General features: G+C 36.0%; 2 protein-coding genes across 2 annotated transcripts in view; one reads left to right on the forward strand and one right to left on the reverse strand.

Annotated features, from left to right (window-relative positions):
- Positions 1 to 5067, forward strand: part of LOC150089561 (uncharacterized) — a 90045-nt gene extending 84978 nt beyond the window's left edge. Inside the window, exons 7-9 of the mRNA XM_090389537.1 lie at positions 1791 to 1865; positions 4175 to 4241; positions 4886 to 5067. Coding sequence (XP_090245663.1) covers positions 1791 to 1865; positions 4175 to 4228 — 129 coding nt within the window. The 3' untranslated portion in view covers positions 4229 to 4241; positions 4886 to 5067. The remainder of the gene's footprint in view (positions 1 to 1790; positions 1866 to 4174; positions 4242 to 4885) is intronic.
- A 2894-nt stretch (positions 5068 to 7961) lies between these two features.
- Positions 7962 to 20320, reverse strand: part of LOC150089562 (uncharacterized) — a 206655-nt gene continuing 194296 nt past the window's right edge. The window contains exons 19-20 of the mRNA XM_090390032.1: positions 11984 to 12066; positions 7962 to 8328 (exon numbers count right to left, since the gene is read on the reverse strand). Of these exons, the coding sequence (XP_090246158.1) occupies positions 7962 to 8328; positions 11984 to 12066 (450 nt within the window). The remainder of the gene's footprint in view (positions 8329 to 11983; positions 12067 to 20320) is intronic.

Below are 20320 nucleotides of genomic sequence, written 5' to 3' on the forward strand. Positions count from 1 at the left end.
ATCGGGAGGGGACTAGTCGAAATTATAGAATGTAACAATATATATATATTTTCAAGTTATTGTTTATGAAATCAAATTTATTTGCGGCAAAATAAGAGCTGCTCTAAAATTAATGCTCCAAATTTTGTCCCACTCCTGTGATATAATGGTGTCAGGACCTAAGTAAATATGCGAAAGTGGATGATGACATTGATGTGTAAGTGAAACAGTGGAGTTCCTGAATGGGGAGAACAAGGCAATTCAGCAATGGTGGTAGTGGGTTGAAGAGCATGCAAAGATAAGGCATGTCCTTCGTATGTTAAAGATGGCATTAGGACACAAATATGATGAAAAGAAAATGAAACTTTAAGAAAATCTTTATATATGAAAAGGAATTTAATCCAAATAATACATTTTTTAAATAAATTTTAATTAATGTGTTAAGCATTAATAAGTACAAATTCAGTCATATGCAGATGATCCTCCCCAATCATACTGACCTTTTTTGAAGAAATCTGAAATTTTCTGTAGAGTAGCACTCCTGCAGTATTGCCCTTTCTAATGTTGTTCCAGGAATTGAAATGTAAAATTTTATGAAAAGGAGTGCTTGTTAGTGTGCTATCTTATTTTTAATAATTAAATATTACTAATATGATGAACTGGAATGGTGTTCCAGGGTGCTCTAGTCCATTTTGTGTAATTTCATTTTTACCCCTGTACTTTATGTTCATTTCTTATTTCACCTGGTCTTTCCCACTTGCAGTGCTGTTGTTATTTCTTCTTCCATTATCACATGACACCCACATCTTATGTTCCACAAATTAATTTTTTTTTTGCTACTGTTGTGCAGTACACTAACACCTTCATCTTTGGTTTTGTCTAAATCTATAAGAACATCATTTAATAGCTTATTTGTTTTCATTTTTGGCATATTGTATTCCGCATTACTTTATTTCAACTTGCATCCCAGTTGCAAACAGCACTTTTTTTTATATTGGTCACTGTTTTTGTTCCTCTTGTGTCCTGCTTACTACCAGAATTGTCAAATCCACTTTTCGTTATTTCTTTTGATAAAAACATTTTCAGCTGATTCACAGATGTGATATAAGGAAGCAAGAAAATGTGCTTGATACTGGCATTGTTATGTGATAAAATTTTAGTAGAAAAATTGCAAGGCTTTATCTAACAAATAAAAAGGCCTCTTGTTTTCATTTGCATTTAATTTTTCTTTTTGAATGGTCTTGCTTCTTTTACAAAATGATTGTGGAACCATACTAAAATAGTTCAGAACTGTATCATTGAAATTCGATGGTCCAGGCCAACAAGAGGATGTCAGTGGAGTAACTCTCCACTATACAATTCAGCGTTTCAAGTGCTTATTTTAAGCAGCATGGTTTTAACCTCTCTCAATGTGGTCTGCAAAAGCATGGCATGCTATGGTTCAGGTATTGATTCATCATTCAGAATAAATGCTGTTATTTGGCTAGAGGAAAGGCTAGAATGCACAGCACCTTTTAGATGGATATTCTTATTTAAGAGATGGGTGCTCTTAAATTTAAAGCACCCATCGTTATGTGCTTTCATTTGTTTACATTTACAGGAGACCTGATGTACTGTTATCCACTCCACCTGATAAACATACTACAGTATATGAGAATTTCAACGTTATCCTGAAAAGTGTGAAGTAGCCACTAAGTACATATAAAAATTTGTAAATTGTGTATGAGTGATATTACTTGCAAGTAATATCACCCATACACATGCCTCTATTAATAAAAAACAAAGTAAATTTTTTTTTTTTTTTGTTTTAGATTGAAAAATTCCCTGCTGAAAATGTTTCTCAAGTACAGCTATATCAAGGTTGCATGGATTTCCATATTTCTCAGGTAATGAATTTATTATAATCAATGTGGAAATTTAGTTATACTTCAAGATCTTTAGGTTTTAAGTATTTATAATTTACAATGCATGATATCTCATAGCTAGCATGATTCACTGATATAAATTTTTTTTTTTTTTTTTAGAAAAGTTACTAATTAATGTGACATGACTGTGTTCCAGTATGGTTTATACATATTGTAACATAGTGGGATCTCACCAACTGTTAGGGTTATGTTCCTAAAAGGCACTGCAACAGGTGCTTTAGAACTATTCTGGGTGATGTGAAGTGTGTTTGGTGTCAAGCAGCACCAGGGGGTTCCCCCATCTCTGTGTTGCTTGCTTGCATTGTGATGGGTGTGCCAGTTTACTGGAAATGCCAGAGATTCAAAAGTGTATGGATATTGTCCATGTGTAGTGTCGTGTACCATTGTTCATCTGGTCATTTAGCTGCTGGACCCCTACTGAGGGCCCAACACTGCTCCACTTTCGCCCCATGGAGGCAGACCAGGAAAGGTGGCAGGTCCTGCCACCTAATTTCCTGAGATTTCAGTGGCTAGGACCTTAAAAAATATATATATATATATACATACCCTTTATGCACTCGCGTGGCAGGGAGGTGCTAGGAATGAGAGGCCAAAGGTATTGGGCGAAGGTGATTTTAGATAGTTTAATTATACATCTGGGTAATGTATTGAACTTACTTGTAACTTCTCACTAAACAACCTCCATGGAGCAGAATTTTTTTTCACACATTTATCTTTACTCATTATATTCAGCCACTAACTACAAAAAAACCCTCCAATCTAATCAGATTAATAACATATGGCTGAAATTTACAGTACACCCAGTAGATGAATGAAAAATGAGTCTTCAGTAAAGTCACATCACAAGGAATTGAAAGATTGTTATTAGTGGAGTCCCCCAGAGTTCCATGCCGGGTCCTTTGTTGTTTTCAGTATTTATTAATGACATTGATGAAGGTATATTGGGCTTAATGTCCAAGTTTGCAGCTGATACAAAGGTTGGCAGGGTGGTTAATGACAATTATCAGGGTGAACTACTGCATATGGGTAACAGTAATCTCAGATTAATGTATCAAGCTGTATGATACTACACTGAGGGTAGTGGAAAATGAAAAAGATCTGGGGGTAATTGTGAAATGAAGTTCTCTGAGCACTGCAGACAGGTTGCCAGGATAACTCATGGGCTTTTGTCAATGATATACAGAAACTTTGCTAGCAGAGTTAAGGTGATTATGCCCTTTACATGGCGATGGTTACGGCTACACCTTGAGTACTGTATACAGGTTTGGAGGCCTCACTTTAGGAAGTGATGTAGAATCTGCTGGAACAGATACAGAGGAGGGCAACCAGATTGATGAAGGGAACAAAACGGGTGCTCTTACCAAGAAAGGCTTCAATAGGCACCTCTCGGGAGATCTGATTATTGATGTGTTTAAGGCCTTAAATGAATTGAGTAAGCTAAATGTTAACGGCATTCTTCCTCTTGCTGAGAATACACACATGGGGATGTAAATTCAAATTGAGGAAGGATGGTTGCAGGATAGATATGTGGAAGTTTGCCTTCAGCTAGTGGGTGGTTGATTGTTGGAAGAAACTTCCATCTGTTGTCGTGAAAGTGGGTTGCTTGAATAAATTCAAGGAGCTAGACAAATTCTTGGAGGTGTACTTTTTTTTCCTTCTAACTATTACTTTATAAGCTTGCTTTCTTGTATCGTTTGCCACTACTAATATTAATACTAAAGAATCAAATCAGTGGGAAAGAACAATTGAGATTAAAGAGGAAATGAGTTATGGTGGATAGCAGAAAACATTTTTTCTATTCTAATATTTTTTCAAATACTAATTATGGCACTAGAAAAAAAAATTAAGTGATTGTATGCACAGATTTGATATTTGCTGTGATGTACAACCAAATAAGCTCAGTTCTTTAAAGTGGGTGGGCAGGAGTGCCTGCCATTAATTATTATCAATATTTTTCTTTCTCTATGTGCTGTTTTGAATGTAAAAACTGGGCGTCCCCTCCCCCCCCCGCACATGGTATAGTTTTGTGCCTAAAACCAGTTTACTTAATGACAGCAGGTGTTAACGACCCTGCCTGAACTGATTATTTATTTGTAGACTGAGATAATCTGCTAAAAATGTCACATTATTTACATTCAAATAAGGACTTTAGCATGTTTTGTGCTAACTGGGCACACCATCGTATTTCTTGGCAAGGGATATTACATAATATTCCTTGTTAATGAAGAGGAACATGTCTATTTAATATTCTTAATATTTGCTCATTACAGATCTGTGGTATTGAGGTGGTAGTTCCCTCATCTGATGCTGGGGTTACAGCTTAAATTGGCATCTGTGGTAAGTACATACTTTCCTGAAATTACATTTGCATCATTACTGCATAGTTGAAATTTTTAGACAAACTTAAAAAGTTTGTACATTGGCATCATTATTGTAACATTTCATATTGTGAAATCCTTCTCAATGAGTTTCCCCTCCTTATACTTCAAATAAGTAATGCTTCCCCATTAGAGAAAACTTACTTTTTTCAGTTAAGTGATACCACTCAGACATCACTGTTTCAAAGGTATTTGGCTTCTCACCAGTGATTTATTTACACCATTTGAAAGATGCCAAGAGGTGTTGCATCCTTAGACTAATATTTTAAGAAAAAAGCCTCAACTGTGTAAAATTCAAATTATGACATTAGTTAGTGCACTTGCATCATTACTACATAGTTGTTTTTTTTTTAGAAAACTGAAGTTTATACATTGGACTCATTCCGTCACAATGAGTTGCCCAATAATGATGGCAAACTTTCCTTTAAAAATTCAGTCAATATCTAATGATACTGACCTTTGAAATTTTTGTGACCATGTTTCTCTAAAATCTTAAGTAAGCTAAATAAAAGTAGAATATAATTGTAATGTAAACTTAACAGTATAAAATTAATGCACAAATTCTAGGAAGTTGTAATTATTTCTGTTTTAAATATATTTCAGGTGCCATAAGCTCTAGGTTCCTTTAAACCAGTGTTTTACTAGCTACCTACAGAAGTTTCTACTGACTTTTTGGAAGCTTTCAAGTCCCATACTGTCAACAGTCAAAATATATTCTCCTTGCTCCTTGTTTTTATTTTCTTGTTGCTAATGGAAAAATAATAAACTTACATCCTTCAACCAAATCTCTTTGTTTTGAATAATGGTAATAAGGTCACATGCAAATTGAAAATTAATAATAATAAAACTGTATTAAAATCTAACACTGTTGTTATACAGGAAGAATTACCTTAAGCAGCTACATGCTTTTCAGATCACTTATAGAGCTGTTGGAAACACTTGAACTGACCACCACCAATTCCTTTATCAGGTTTTCATCCTCTTGGCATAATTTGATTTTGGGGGCCTCCATAATCCCACAGTTTTCCAGAAATGCCTTGAAAATCAGCACAGAATGTACTAACCTAACTGACTTGCTGAAGGAAGAAATTCCTTGTGAATGAGTCTCTTGCTATCAAAAAAAGTGAACATTTTGACGTTTGAAAAAGAAATTTTTTGTAACTGGGAGAGCATGTTGACTGGCATTTCATTCTTTGTGATATTCCCTGATTCAGGGAATATCACAAATATTCCCTGAATATTTGTGATATTCCCAAATATCACAAATGTAGATAAAGAATCAGGGAGTTTCAACTCCCTGATTCTTTATCTGCATGACTGAATCAAGCAAGGAGGTCTCATCATCAATGGTTGCATGGAGTCAATTAGGTAAACTATTTCTCTCTTAATGTGAAGTTGTTTTTCCATCATTCAGAGTCATTCATGATCAGGGAAACCATTCCATTAGCTAAGGGAAATCACTTAGAACCTTAATAAATCTCAGATGCTAGGCTTTGAAAATCATACAATTAACAACTGTCTCCCTATACAGCAATGCCAGACTTACGTAAGAGTTGTGTTCCATGGACCTCTACGTAAGTCAGAATTTCCCTAAATGCTTATGCAGCACTCGCAACTATGTGTGCTGAATTTGATTGAAGCAAAAAAAAATGTTTAACAAACATGTAAATAGAATTATTTATTCAATTTTTTTTTTTTTTATCTAATGCACAGGAAAAAATTACAAAATTATAAAGAGAGGAGACAGGCATAACGTCAGCAAGTTTTACCTTTCGAGCATCATTGCCAGAATTAACTCTCCAGCTGATTAAGCATGCCGCTGCGGAAGTTGATTACTGTGGAGATTTAGAAGGGGTTTTTCCCAACGCATCATTAATTTTCCCACTATTATCCCCCAATTTCCCCCAATAATATTTTAAGTACTGCAAAATTATATAATAATGAGTAATATATAATTCACAATGGGAACAGTTATTTTTTAAAAGAATTTCATAACCTAAATGACTACAGAGGTTCATTTTTCAAATCAAACATTTAGAAGCTTACAATGTAGCCAAGAAAAGATATTTCTCTTTGAAAAAAAATTTTTTCACTACAGAAATGGAAGGAAGATGCTGTAACAAAACTGCTAGTTTTCAAAATAAAGCTAACTTCAGAAGCAACAGCAGATAGTTTTCCAACCCATAAATCAGCTGAAATGTTAAAACAGAAAACTGACTTATTCAAAATAGAAACTTCACACTTTTGTCACCCATCTGCTAGACAGTTAAGATTAAAGAAATAATGTTTATGCTGTTTTTGTAAGATATTGTGAATTACAACTGGTATATAAGCAATAACCATATGAAACAGACTTTTGGAATAAACAGTTCAGAGATACATCTAGTTAAAAGTGAGCACTCACACTGTTGAGAACACTGGTACCTTTGGTCACCAGACAAAACACTCTCATTATAAACTGTTGACTGCTGATTAAACTAATATGTGATGGTCTCCTTCACTTTATTGTATAAGCAAATGTGGCAGTTACCTTTTAAGTGCTGTCTCCAGCAGGATTTAATTGTGGTAGTTAAGGGTATGAATAGAGCTGTAGCAGTAGCTTGATGTTGCAGCATTTCTCACCTCTATCTTTGGTCTTGGATATAAAAGGGCAAAATGTCACATCTTAAGCTGCTGTCCAGCTGCTTTGTTATGGCCTGTGTGGTTGCTGTAGTGTAGTGATAGATACTGACCGTGTAGATCATGAGGTGTAACTGGACTCTCAGTAGTTGGCCTTTGCCAATCAAAAAAGAATGATAACCTTCCCTTTTCTGAGCTGAGTATTTGAATCTATCCAGGCTATTTATAGTGCATAAACTACACCCTCCATTCTTGCTTTGTATTGCGTATCCAACATCTATACAGTAAAATCCCTTTAATCCAGACTTGACGGGACCACACTCGGTCCAGATTAACCGGAAGCTATCTTTTTACGTACCAGTTTTTATTATCGGCGCCTCAGTACCCAGGCGGGCAGGATCGGCAGTGCATAGCACACGCCTCTTGATTAAACCGGGGTTCGAGCCTGTGACCACCAAATACGGAGGATGCGGAAAGGTCAGGGAATGACCACCGCATATCCCTGGAGCAATATGGCTTCAGTTGCTAATGCTCCTAAAAACCAAATAACAACAACCAGTTTTTATTTAAAGTTACTAAATCACAAAAATTTTAACCAAATTGGTTTTTATATTAAATTAATAAAACAATATTTTAAAGTAAAAATTATAAAAAGTAAAAGAATATAGTAAGTAAACAAAATACTGTACAAAGCAATAAATTTTCAATGTAGAACATTATATTACACAAAATTAAACATAAAAATATTACAACACAAAACAAATAACTATTTTCAAGAAGTTTACTTGAAATAGTCCTCAATGTTTTTTTGCTTTAATTTTGAAACTCGCTTTCGGGCCACATGATCTCGCAACAGCTTCAAGGTCATAAGCTCACCAGCTGATGTGTCATCCTGTCTCTTGAAATAAATCAGTAGCTTCTCCAGAATTCCGGTTGCTTTAGTGTGACTCGTGCCAGTTGTTTCCTCACACACTTCATCATCGGAGTTGTCTTCATTAGCTTGCAACGATGATGATGATGAGCATGCTTGCACAATGTCTTCCTCAGTGAGGATCTGATGTCATAGATCATTATCACACATTATCCATGGGGCAATGTCTTCATTTGTTACATCTGAACAACTCCCTAGATGTTGAAATAACTGAACAAAATCAATATCATCATTAGGATCTGAAGAAATATCTGTTTCCTCCTCAGATCTTTCCATTGGCACATCAGGCCAAAGTTTTTTCCAGCATTTGATAAGGGCAGTCTTGTCAGTTTTGTCCCAAGCTGCAGCAGAAAAATAAGTGACTGTCTTTATGTTGACATTTTTAAGAAGGTCCATAAAGTTTGATTTTCCTTCAAGCACCTCTTGTTGTTCTAACAGTGAGATTATCAACTTTCTGTACCGTCGCTTCACAGCCTCTAACTCCTTGATCCATAGGCTGTAATAGTGCAGTAATGTTGGGTGGCAAAAATTTTTACAAAGATGTTGCCAGATCTCAGTTGTTCTTCTGCTGGGTGGGTTGTAGCATTATCAGTGAATTAAACTACTTTTTCTTCCAGTCCTTGATCCCTTAAATATTTTTTAACTAAGGGAACAAACGAGATGAAAAACTAATCTTTAAAAAGAGCTTAGCCCATTCAAGGATTTTTGTGACATGTACTTAACTGGGAGGGCATTTAAGTTCACATTTTTAAGAGCATGGGGTTAGCAGATTTTTCTATGACTAACAGTGGTAACTTTAAATTCCCAGATGTGTTACTGCACAAAAGCAATTTCATTGTTTCCTTACTCGATTTATGTCCTTTAGCTGAAGAGTCAAGTTTTGAGGCAAGTGTTTTTTGGGTAACATTTTGAAAAATAAACCAGTCATCAGCATTAAAAATTTGTGATGGAACTAAATTTTCTTCACTAATAAACTTGAGAAACTGTACTTTAAATTCTTTGCTTGTAATACAATCACCAGAAAGACTTTCACTTGTAATTCCGAGCTGTTGGATTCCATGATGCTCCTTCCACCTTGATAACCACCCCAAACTTGCAGTAAAAGATGGGTCACCTTCAACTTTTCGTTAAGGCTAAGAGCCCTTGATTGAAGGATTGGGCATGAAAGAGGAACCCCTTGATCTCGTTCTTGACAAAACCAAATGTATAAGGCCTCGTCCAAATTTTCATTTTTTGCCTGCTTAATGATAACTTTATTTCCTAGGCTGTCTTTGGCCACCATTTTTGCACACACAAAAGTTTTCAATTGCTTTCCTATTTTTTTTTCCAATTGGAAACAGTTTGTTTTTCCACCCCTGTATCAAGAGCGATCTTTTTTTAAACTTTCCCCCTTATCAGTGTGAAAGTGCGTTCAGTTTTTGTTCCATCGACACAGTAACACTTTCTTTTGTTGCCATCTTCTGTTAACCCAAAACTACAAAAAATAAAATAAATAAAAACACAAGTCAAAAAAAAAAAAAAAAACACACTAAAGAACTGAGGTAAGGTGTACGCATGGACAATGCTAACTGCAGCTGTCAACTGAATAGGCCAGCACTCAAGATTACCCTACGACTGTCTCCGACCATAACCAAGTGGTCCGGTCAGATTTCTGGAGGTCACAACAATAAAAACAATTAGCAGTCCTCTGTTTATTAGGCTTTTCTATTAGTGCATTACAAACGGATAGTAAACATGATATTATTGAATTTGCGATAATACCAACAGCTGGAATTCTGTGGGTTTTTACATTATTATGGTGAAATGTGTTTCCCCTTCCATAAAATCTTCAATCACATCAAAAACATAAATAAATTTTCAGAATTTTCTCTTCATTCCTATTTTTTAAGTTTCGTAACTTAAAAAATAGGAAATTGTTACTCCGCACATCTTTTTTACTGTTTTAAATTTTAAACCCCCTCCAAAATGTCAGTGAACAGAAATATATATTTTTTTTCCCGACAGAAAATCTAGTCCGGATTAATGGAGTTCTACTATATTTACCTGGTTCTAGAGAACATTTCTAGTTTTAACCCTGGTTCTAGAGAACATTTCTAGTTATGTTGATGTGGTATTTCATTCTTTGCACATTTCAACTGCTTATTCAAAAATGTTTAATTTCAGTAATTTATCTTTTTTTTATGGGCCAACTGCCTGCTGAATCAGTATTTCTTTTCAATATAAAAAAAAAAAAAAAAATTAAATTAAATGTTTCTGTGCATTTAACGTATACTAACCTTGCCTCAAGTTTAATATGATGATTCATCACTTATCAGCAGACTGCTACCATGGAGAAGCACGGTAGCTATCTACTGATAAGCATGGAGAAGCAATGGAAACAATTTGGGAACCATTACCAATTAAAATCCATTAGTATTAAATTTCACCAAATTACAAAAACATTTAAGCTGATTTTCATATTTATTTAGCTGCTTATTAGCTGTCTATGGAAGGCATCCAAATATTAGGAATTAGCAGAGTTTAGAGTATGTGTATTTTATGTACTGCAATAATAAGTACTATAATTGGTCTACAATATAAGAAGCCTAAAAATTAAGTTCCAGAGCCAATATTTTTTCCTCACCAGGTGAGATTGCATTTGTAAATGTAATTACATTTGCCAAGAGAGTTGCTGCTGCGAAAGGGTGAACCACAATATAAGAAGCCTAAAAATTAAGTTCCAGAGCCAATATTTTTTCCTCACCGGGTGAAATTACATTTACTTGGCAAATGTAATTACAATTGCCAAGAGAGTCACTGTTGCAAAAGGGTGAACATAAGGATCTAGATTTCTATATTTTAGTCATGAGAATTTCTCACATATGGCCATTGAGAATGATTTCAGCTTCAATCCCCCCCACACACTTTTCTGCAATTATAGTAGGATGAAATATGGTTTCCTTGTTTTTTAGAGATGAAAGTGCATCAGAATCCAATTGAAAACTGAATCTTGACTCATCAGTGAAGAGCCCATAGCCCTTGCTCTCAACATGTTTTCCACACCAATTTAAATGGGCTCTTCATGAACTGGGGTAAGGGAATACCCTCTCATGAAGCCTTTTATAGATGATATGCCTGGTCACAAGCTTTGATACATTTCCATGCTGTGCAGTTTCTGTGACCTGATGTCAGATAATGGTTATCTTGCAATGAGGTGACATGACAGTTTTGGCAGGGTTTTAGAAAACAGTTTGTTTTGGAACTAGTTCCACAGTCTGCTCACAATATTACTTGTCACTTTCAACCAGCTGGCCAATTCAACTTGATTTTGTCCTGCCTTCATTCTTGTATTGTTTTCCACCTCAAAAAGTTATCCAGTGGTGTATTCATGATATTCTCACAATTATGGTTAACTTTAAATCAAGTGTAAGTGATAAATGCAAAGAAGTTTCAAAAACAGGCTGTTTTTATCTGGTTAGTTGATTCTCATAAGCAGCTTGAGGAGCTCCTTGAACTTTATTGGGCTTTATGATTTGGGTAATATATTCCTGATCAGAATTTTTTTTTTTTTTTTTTTAATGGGCTTTTATTTGAATGATTTTGTGCACTTGCAGCAGGGGCCACAGGGTTAGCAGGGACTGCCTAATACAATAAATAATAATAATAAATGTGGACATGATTTTGGTGGAGGAGCCAGAGATTTTATATTCTTCCCTCATAAATGTGAATATTTGTTTCTATTTTCATTTGTATTTAAAATTTTATTCTGTGTTTGTTCCTTAGTTTTTGATCAGTAGTGTATAAAACTGAAAGGGTAAAGCAAGAGCAGTGGTATGCTTACTCACTTCTCTTAAGTCTTAAATAAAAGACCAAAACTCCTTCTCAGCCAAATTCATACAGATTTTGTAAGCTGTCAATCTATGAGAAGTGCCTCCACCCTCTTCCACACACACTAAATTTACAGATATAAACAGTAAACTTCATTTAGAGAGATCAGAGAGATAAACAAATAAAGCACTCAAGAGTTTTTCTGGTGTAAAATAACATTTATTTAGGTAGTACAGTATACAAAATCTTAAGCACTCTATAAAAATTATTCTTGTAAGTCTAAATTTCTTTTAAAAGATTCATTAAAAACACTTGCATAAGAATTTTTCAGAAAATACACATACTTTTGAAGACTTTGATTACTTGCTTGTGCTTGGTCTAGATTATCTTGTAGTAGATGAAGTTTCTTGTTAAATTTATATTCAATCTAATATAAGAGCATTAAAATATAAAATAATTAAATATGAAATAAAATAAAGACAACTCTATAGCATTAGCTTTAAAGTTCATATGATTGTCATATGCACTGAAAGCTAATGCTATAAACAAGTCTAATTATTGTGAGAGGGAGAGAGATCAAATGGAATGTTACACAAAACCTATCTTGGATGGTATATAGTTATCAACAATGTTGATTTTGTTGGTATTAATCTATACAGGGTCTTTTAGTTTACAATACTTACCTATGAACAAATTCTACAGAAAATCTGGGAGAAAGTTTCTTTAGATATTTAAAAGGCATTTTTCAAAAAACCTTTAAACCAAACACAAGGCAATGTAGTTGGTATTTAAAGCAGTCTGTTTATGAGCTGACTAAGCTCCCTTTCCGGTTGCTTGTTATGTATGATGGCGTGCGTGTATGTGTGTGTGTGTGTGTGTGTGTGTGTGTTTATTTCTGAATTTTCAACCAGTACTGGAGTACCTCAGAGTCACCCCCATCACCTTTTTCATTGCATTTGAACTGTACTGTGCCTGTATGAATTAAATTGCAATGCTCTATCATTGTAGGCGATGTGTGCCAGATACTGAGTTGTAAAAAGTATGAGTTTTTATTTCAACATATTACTTTTATCCATATCCAGTTTATGAAATGTTAAGATGATTGTATACATTAGCAGTACTTAATCCTGCTATAGAAATTCTTCTTCTTACACTAGAAAACACTATCAGAACTCACGTTTTAACAGTAATTATGGTCAAGTAGGATTTTTCTTTGTATGTACATTTTAATTGATATATTGTAATTGGTACTGATTTTTTCATAATTACAAAAAACTCTTTATAACTAATAAACGCTTTATAATCATTAAAAGAAACTTTATTCTTATATTTATAAATGTGGGATGTTCTAGATATTAATTATTTCACTAAGAATCACTTGACTTGCTGAATTTTGTATATAGTTTATGACAGCCATACTGCTGTACATGTTGGCACTAATAACATTAAGAGTAGGAGATTTGAAAGTGTCTGCAATTCTGCCCAGACACAATAGGGGGAGTATATAATGAGAGCCTTGTCAATCAGTTCGATCCTGGGGAGATTTTGCAAGGCTCATGAGGTAGAATTTTTCTCAGTGTGGTCTGTGCTTGTTGACAGGTGAGACTGCTTCTACAGGGATGGGATACACTTAAATAGACCAGAGAAAGAATATTTGCTGATACTATAAAGGTATTAAGTGGGTTGGAAAACTGCTAGCTTTGGGGGGGGGGGGAGATACAAAGACTAATGGACTAACAATAGCCAGAAGCATAGGTGAAAGCAATTCTTGAACTGCTTCGATTGGAATGACCAGCAGCCTGGGAAGCAAGGTGCTGGGGATTTGATTTCAAGTACTGCTGTGAGTGATAATTGGACAAGTAAATACATAGGCCATGTTAGGGTAACTAAGAACATGTGCATGTATACTAATGCCAGGAGCATTGTAAATAAATTTGATGAACTCGAAGTTTTGGTTAAGTCACCAAATGCAGACATTGTAGAGAGAGAGAGCAGAGAAATGGTGTCACTCAGACATAAATGATGTTGAATTTGAATATGGGGAATATGGTGTGGACAGACTGGATAGGAGGGGAAGGGGTTATGCTCTTAGTTAAGAAGCACATAAAATCTAAGGCAGTGCATCCAGTTGACTTGGGTGGCAGTGCAATGTTGAAACATTTGGTGTGACGTAAGCAGTGGGAAAGCAAAAGTAAGTGTGTTATATGTCTAATGACTCTGACAAGTACAGCATATAAGTGTACAGAGTAACCAAGTGGGCCAGTAAATCAGAATGTCTTATAATGGAAGACTAACTTTCCAGATATTGACTAAAACTTGTGGGTTGTTCACTTACACACCAGCAAGACTTTGTGGATTTATTGGATGACTGTTTTCTACAGCAGCATGTGAGAGAGGAACATGACGAAGCAGTATTCTTGATCTGGTTATCAGTGGCGATTCTTTGTGCATTAAGAATCTTCAGGTAAAACGCCCATGGGGTGGCAGTAAACACAGTATATTGATATGGGATTTACTCAACGATATGACTACTCAAGGGTAAAAGGAAGGGCTTTTGTAAAGATGACTACAGTGGTCTCTGACAGTTTTTAATTCTACAGTGGAACCAAGTGATGATGTTTCAATCGGCAAATTCTTAATGGGAAGAATTCAAGGAATTAATCATAGAAGTTACTAGGCTTTTCATACCAACTAAGAAATACTCTTCAAGGTATTGCCTAAATGGATGTCGAATGAACTAATGAGACTTGTGGTAGAGAATAAAATGCAGGGGAGCATATAAATTATCAGGCAACACAGAAGCCTATGATAGATATAAACAAGACTGTAATCAGGTCACAAAGGAGGACAGGCAAGAGATTGCAGATTATACAAAACCTTTGACGAAGGATGCAAAGGAAAACAGTAAAAACTTCTTATGTATTTATAAAGGGGATCAATGGGTGATGCAAGTAATTACAGATCTGTTAGTTTAATTGCTGTTCCAGGGAAAATAATGGAATTACTGGTTAAAGAAATAATGCAGGACCATCTGGACAGGCAGGCATGCAATTACAGCATAGATTTGTTAAGGGGGTGGTCTTGTCTAACCAATCTGAGAGGTTACTATGATGCAGTGCCCAAGGAACTGGATGAAAAAATAATTTTGACATCATATATTCAGGAATGCTTTTGATGCTGTTGTACAAAAAAAAAAAAAAAAAAAAAAAAACAGACTGCTATACAAATTGGAGCAGGTTGGCATAAAGAGGTAGTTGCTGCCATGGCTAAGTGGATGGTTGAGTGGGAGAAGACAGAATGGTATTCAATGGACACTGCTGTTCATGGGCTAATGTTATTAGTGGAGTGCCCCAGGGTTCGGTGTTGGGCTCATTGTTGTTTTCTATATTTATCAATGATATTGATGAAGGCATAATGTGCGAGTTTAAGGATGATACAAAGGTTGGCAGGAGGGTTGCAACAGGATCTAGAAAAGTTAGGCAGATGGGCTGAGAGGTGGCAACGCAAGTTTAACATTGAAAAATGCAAAGTACTGCATATGAGTAGCAATAACTGCAGAGTAATGTACGAACTGTGTCATACTACACTCACAGTAGTGGAAAATGAAAAAGGCATGGAGGTAATTGTACAATCAGATACGAAGTTCTCTGAGCAGTACAGACAGGCTGCCGTGGCATCTCATGGGGTTTTGTCAATGATATACAGGAATTTGCTAGCAGAGATAGGGATGTGATTATACAATTGTGTAAGGCAATGGTCAGGCCACATCTCGAGTACTGTATACAGGTCTGGAGGCCTCATTTTAAGGATGTAGAGCTGCTGGAATGAGTATAGAGAAGGGCAACGAGATTGGTGAGGAGAACAAAGGGGTGCTCTTACCAAGAAAGCCTTTGGTTCTGCAAATTGCAACATCTGATGACTAGGCACTTGCGAGGAAATCTGATTGAGATGTTCACCTTGATTGAGGAAGCTCAGTGCTGATGGGATTCTTCCAAGAGGAAATTTATGCCCCCCCACTATGCACATGTGTGGGGGTATAAATTCAAACTGGGAAAAGACAGTTGTCATACTGTGACTGCAGTATAATTGTATTCCTGCCTAGATGGTTCTGCATTACTTCTTTAACCAGTGACTCCATTATTTTCCCTGGAACAGATGTTAAGCTAACATGTCTGTAATTACTCATGCCACCTTTTGATTCCCCCTTTGTCAATTGGGAATGCATTTGCATATTTCCAGTCCATAGGGGCTTCCCCCTGAATCGAAGGATGTTCTCATCATTATGTCTAAGGGTTTGTTTACCTCCTTTCATGCCTTTCTTAATATAATTGGTAGATTCCATCTGCCACAGGTGCTTTCTTTTATGTTTAACTTCAACAATTTCTCTTCAGTACCTTAGCCAATCTTCCCACCTTGTCAGTTATCAAAAAAATCATTTATCTTCAAGTTATAATTTGGTGTACTTATGGGATTCCTATCCCTAAAAACTTCTTTGTAGGTGCAAAATATTTATTTAGCTTGTCAGCAACCTGAACAGTATCATTAGTAGTTATGTTATTCATATAGCTTGGGGGGGGGGATACACTAACAGATTAACAGCAGCTGCAAACAGAGGAGTAATCAATTCTTGAACTGATTCTATTGGAACATGCATCAGATCAGAAAGCAGAGTGTTGGGGAGTTCAAGGCCTACTGGTGATCTTCATGGAACAAGAAAATACATGGGCTGTTGCATGTATTCTATGTAGGAGCATAGTAAATAAATTTGATGAACTTGAAGTAATGGTCAGGTCATCAAATGCAGATATCATGGAATATTGGAGAAAAGGTGTCACTCAGATGTAAGGTATGAAGAAGTCGAATATAGGGAGTACAATGTGTGCACAGAAGACAGACAGGACTGGAGGGAGGGAGAGGGTATGCTCTTAGTTAAGCACATAAATTCTAAGCAGTGCATCCAATTGACATGGTTGGCAAGTACAATTTTGAATCAGTTTGTTATAAGCTCTAGGAAAACAAAAATGAGAGTAGGAATGTGTTATAGGAGTAACAACTGTGATGAGTGTAACAAAGTATACAGAGAAATAGAATAGGCCAGTAAATCAGGATGTGAGATTTATTTTTAAAGATGTAACTACTGTCAAAGGCAAGAGAAGGGCATTTGCTTTCATAAAGTTGACTACAGATTTTAAATTCTATGCAATGGGAGGTTGTTACCCCTCAAATTCCAAATGGGAAGAATTCAGGGAAGTGATAGTAAAAGCTACCAGGCTTTTTATACTAACTGAGAGATACTGTTCAAGGCTTAAACTTAAATGGATGTCAGATGTATGATGAGACTCGTGGAAGAGAAGAAAAATGCATGGGATGCATATAAATTATCAGATTATACAAGGGGCAGTCTTGTTTGATCAATGTTATTGGATACTGTGATGCAATAACAAAGGAACCTAATCCAGACTCACCGTAAACATTTCGCAAAACCAAGTTATTCCTGTCTTTAAATCTTTGGAGCCAGCCACTGCTGCATTCGATCCTATCATTGATGATACTCCATCAATGATAGGATCCAGCAGAGGTTTTATTTCATTTGTAGAGAAAGAAAACCCGAATGAGATGTCTACTCATTTTATTCATTGCTTTCTGCACAGGGAGGCCTTGTTGGAAGAACATTAGGCAGTGAGATGAATCGGTGTTAGATCAGGTTGTATTTATGGTCAATTAATTAAATCAAGACCACTAAAAACCCATCATCTCTTTAATCAGCTTTCCAGTTCCATGGATGCTAAAGCATGAATGTTGAATTTTGCATACAGAAGATGGCTGTCAAGTGGAAAGGTATTGTTTTGCATCTATTAACTAAAAGACAAAATGAAAGTTTTCTTTCAATCAGAAGAAAAAAAATTTTTATGAATACTGAATTAACGAGTTGTGGTATGAGAGGCTAGCTTCTCTAGTGAAATACTCATCCATTTGAACAGCTTTAATACCAGTATGCAAGAATGCAATGGTAACATCCTTACTTCTACAGGTATGCTAGAGCATTTAAGAAAGAACTGTTGATTTGGTTGAACATATCAAGAAGGCAAAATATCGATGTTTCCACCTGAAACCAATAAAAATAATATTGCTGCACTTATAATTGATCACTTAGAAGCATTTGAAACCAGTGCTGAAAAATATTTTCCACTATTAAATATAGATAGTTTTGACTGGTTTCAAAACCCTTTTATGTCCATCTCATCTGTCTTAGGGGGGGTCACAGTGATTGAAGAGGAACAATTAGCATCAATTTCGTTCATTGAAGCCTTAAAATAAAACATGCTGAGTTCCCCCTAGATGCACTCTGGATTTCAATCAAAGATGAGTATCTTGAAATTTCAAATTATGCCTTGAGAATTTTATTGCAGTTATCCCTACTTATTGTCGTGAGTTGGTATTCTTAGCATTAACAAACATTAAATTCAATAAAAGGAAAAACTGATATACGTTGAAGATAACATGAGGGTAACTTTATCTGAAATATGACTTAACATATGGGAAATTGCTCAAAAGCATCAAGCTCAAGTGTGTCATTAAAATGTTTCGCTGAAAACTTCCAATTTGTATATTTGATTGAATATATATATATATATATTTTTTTTTTATTTTTTTTTTATTTTTTTTTTTTTTAGTTATAATCACCACATAATTATATTTGATAAATTGTGCTACAAAATTCACATTATTTTTCAAGTATGCCATGAGCAAAACATGGTTGAGAACCACGGCCCTAGGTGACCAGAATAACGTGTGGGCATCGCATGTTATTTTTACCATTTGTTCGAATAGATTATGTGACTGGCCAAACAAAAGGAAAAAGTCTATGCCACTTGTCATACCCATAATATGGAGGCAGCGAAAAGACCATGCTGGTGGTGTTACTTTTGTAATGTGAATGTAACTGGATTCTCAGTGAAGAATGAGCATAAGATTGTTTATGCAAACCTGGATTCAGCAATGAGACCAATCCTCACAATGAAGATATACCAATTTTGGTACTACCTCCACACAGCATGGACCAGATTCTTTAGATGAAATGGAATGCAATGAAGTGTGAGTGGCAGAGACCTGAGAACTTCAACTGATCTTGAATACACACTCAGCAATCAGACAGCTAATTACTCATGATGAGTTCAATGACGCCATTAGAGATCTAGCCCTCTTTAATGGCAAAGCTGAACATCTTGTCTAGGGACTAAAGCAAAAACACTTGGTTGTCTCAAAACTCGGATGTTTTGAGACAAAAAAGAAAACCTTGGGCAACATTCTTTACAATAAACAGTCTGCTCTACTACAGCCATGATATCAAAGTTTTTAAATGTTCTTGTTTATATCCCAACATGACTACCAGGTCACAGGAGTTTACAGTAAATCATGAATACAATCATTCGTATTTAGCAGTCAGGGACTTCAACCACGGTCCATTCAAAAAGCAAACGCTACAGCACCCTTGTTCTTGACCACTCAGCTACATTTTTAGAGAATTGCCACAAGTACAGATCCGAATGGTACCTCTTAATCAACCGCACAACAAAGTCTGAAAGTTGTTCTCTTGCATAATGGGAATTTAAAGCCATACATCCTAACTGCCCAAGCTGTTCGCCTGAAGGAGACATACTATAACATTTCAAGGCAATTCAATACAGCACTCATCGATGGAATATATGTGGTAACTTCAAAGACATTGGTGTATTAATCGGCAGCGCAAGGAGGGCTCACAAAATATTGTTTCCTATGCATGTGACTGGCATGTGACCAGGAGACCGGCAGAATTACTTAACAAGTACAGATCACTGTTGAAAAAAAAAAGCCGTGAATTAGCGTTGAATTTGAAAGTGTCTGCAATTCTGCCCAGACACGATAGGAGGGAGTATATGATGAGAGCCTTGTCGATCGATTCGGCCCTGGAAAGATTGTGCAAAGCTCAAGGGGTAGAATTTTTTTCAGCCTGGTCTGTACTTGTTAACAGGAGAGACTGCTTCTACAGGAATGGGATACACTTAAATAGAAAGGGTGCAAGAATATTTGCTGATGCTATCGAGACAGTGTTAGGTGGGTTGGAAAACTGCCAGCTTGGGTGGGATACAAGAACTAACAGATTCACAGTAGTCACTGGCACAGGTGAAAATGATTCTTGCACTGCTTCTATTGGAATGAGCAGAAGCCTGGAAAACCAGATGCAGGATATGTCAGAGACTGCTGGGAGTCACTGGGGTACAAGTAAACACATGGGTTGTGTTAGGGTAGCTAAGAATAGGAACAGGTGCATGTATACTTGCGTGTACACCAAAGCTAGGAGTTTGGTAAATAAATTTGATGAATTTGAGGTATTGCTCAAAGCATCAAAGGCGGATATTGTTGGGATATCAGAGACGTAGTGTCACATGGATATAAGGAATGCAGAACTGGAATTTGGAGAGTACAACTTCTACAGAAAGGATAGACAGGATAGGAAAGGAGGAGGGGTTATGCTATTAGTTAAGAAACACATAAAATCCAAGGAAGTGAAGCCAGTCGACACCGCTGGACAGTGCAGTGTCGAGTCAGCTTCATTGGGAGATCAAAATTGAGAGTAGGAGTGTGCTATAGACCTAATGACTCTGATGAGTATAATAAGAAACTGTACAAGGAAATAGCGT

The sequence above is a fragment of the Mastigoproctus giganteus genome, chromosome 2 (assembly GCF_048544385.1).
Source record: "Mastigoproctus giganteus isolate SK-2022 chromosome 2, ASM4854438v1, whole genome shotgun sequence".
Lineage (NCBI taxonomy): Eukaryota > Metazoa > Arthropoda > Arachnida > Uropygi > Thelyphonidae > Mastigoproctus > Mastigoproctus giganteus.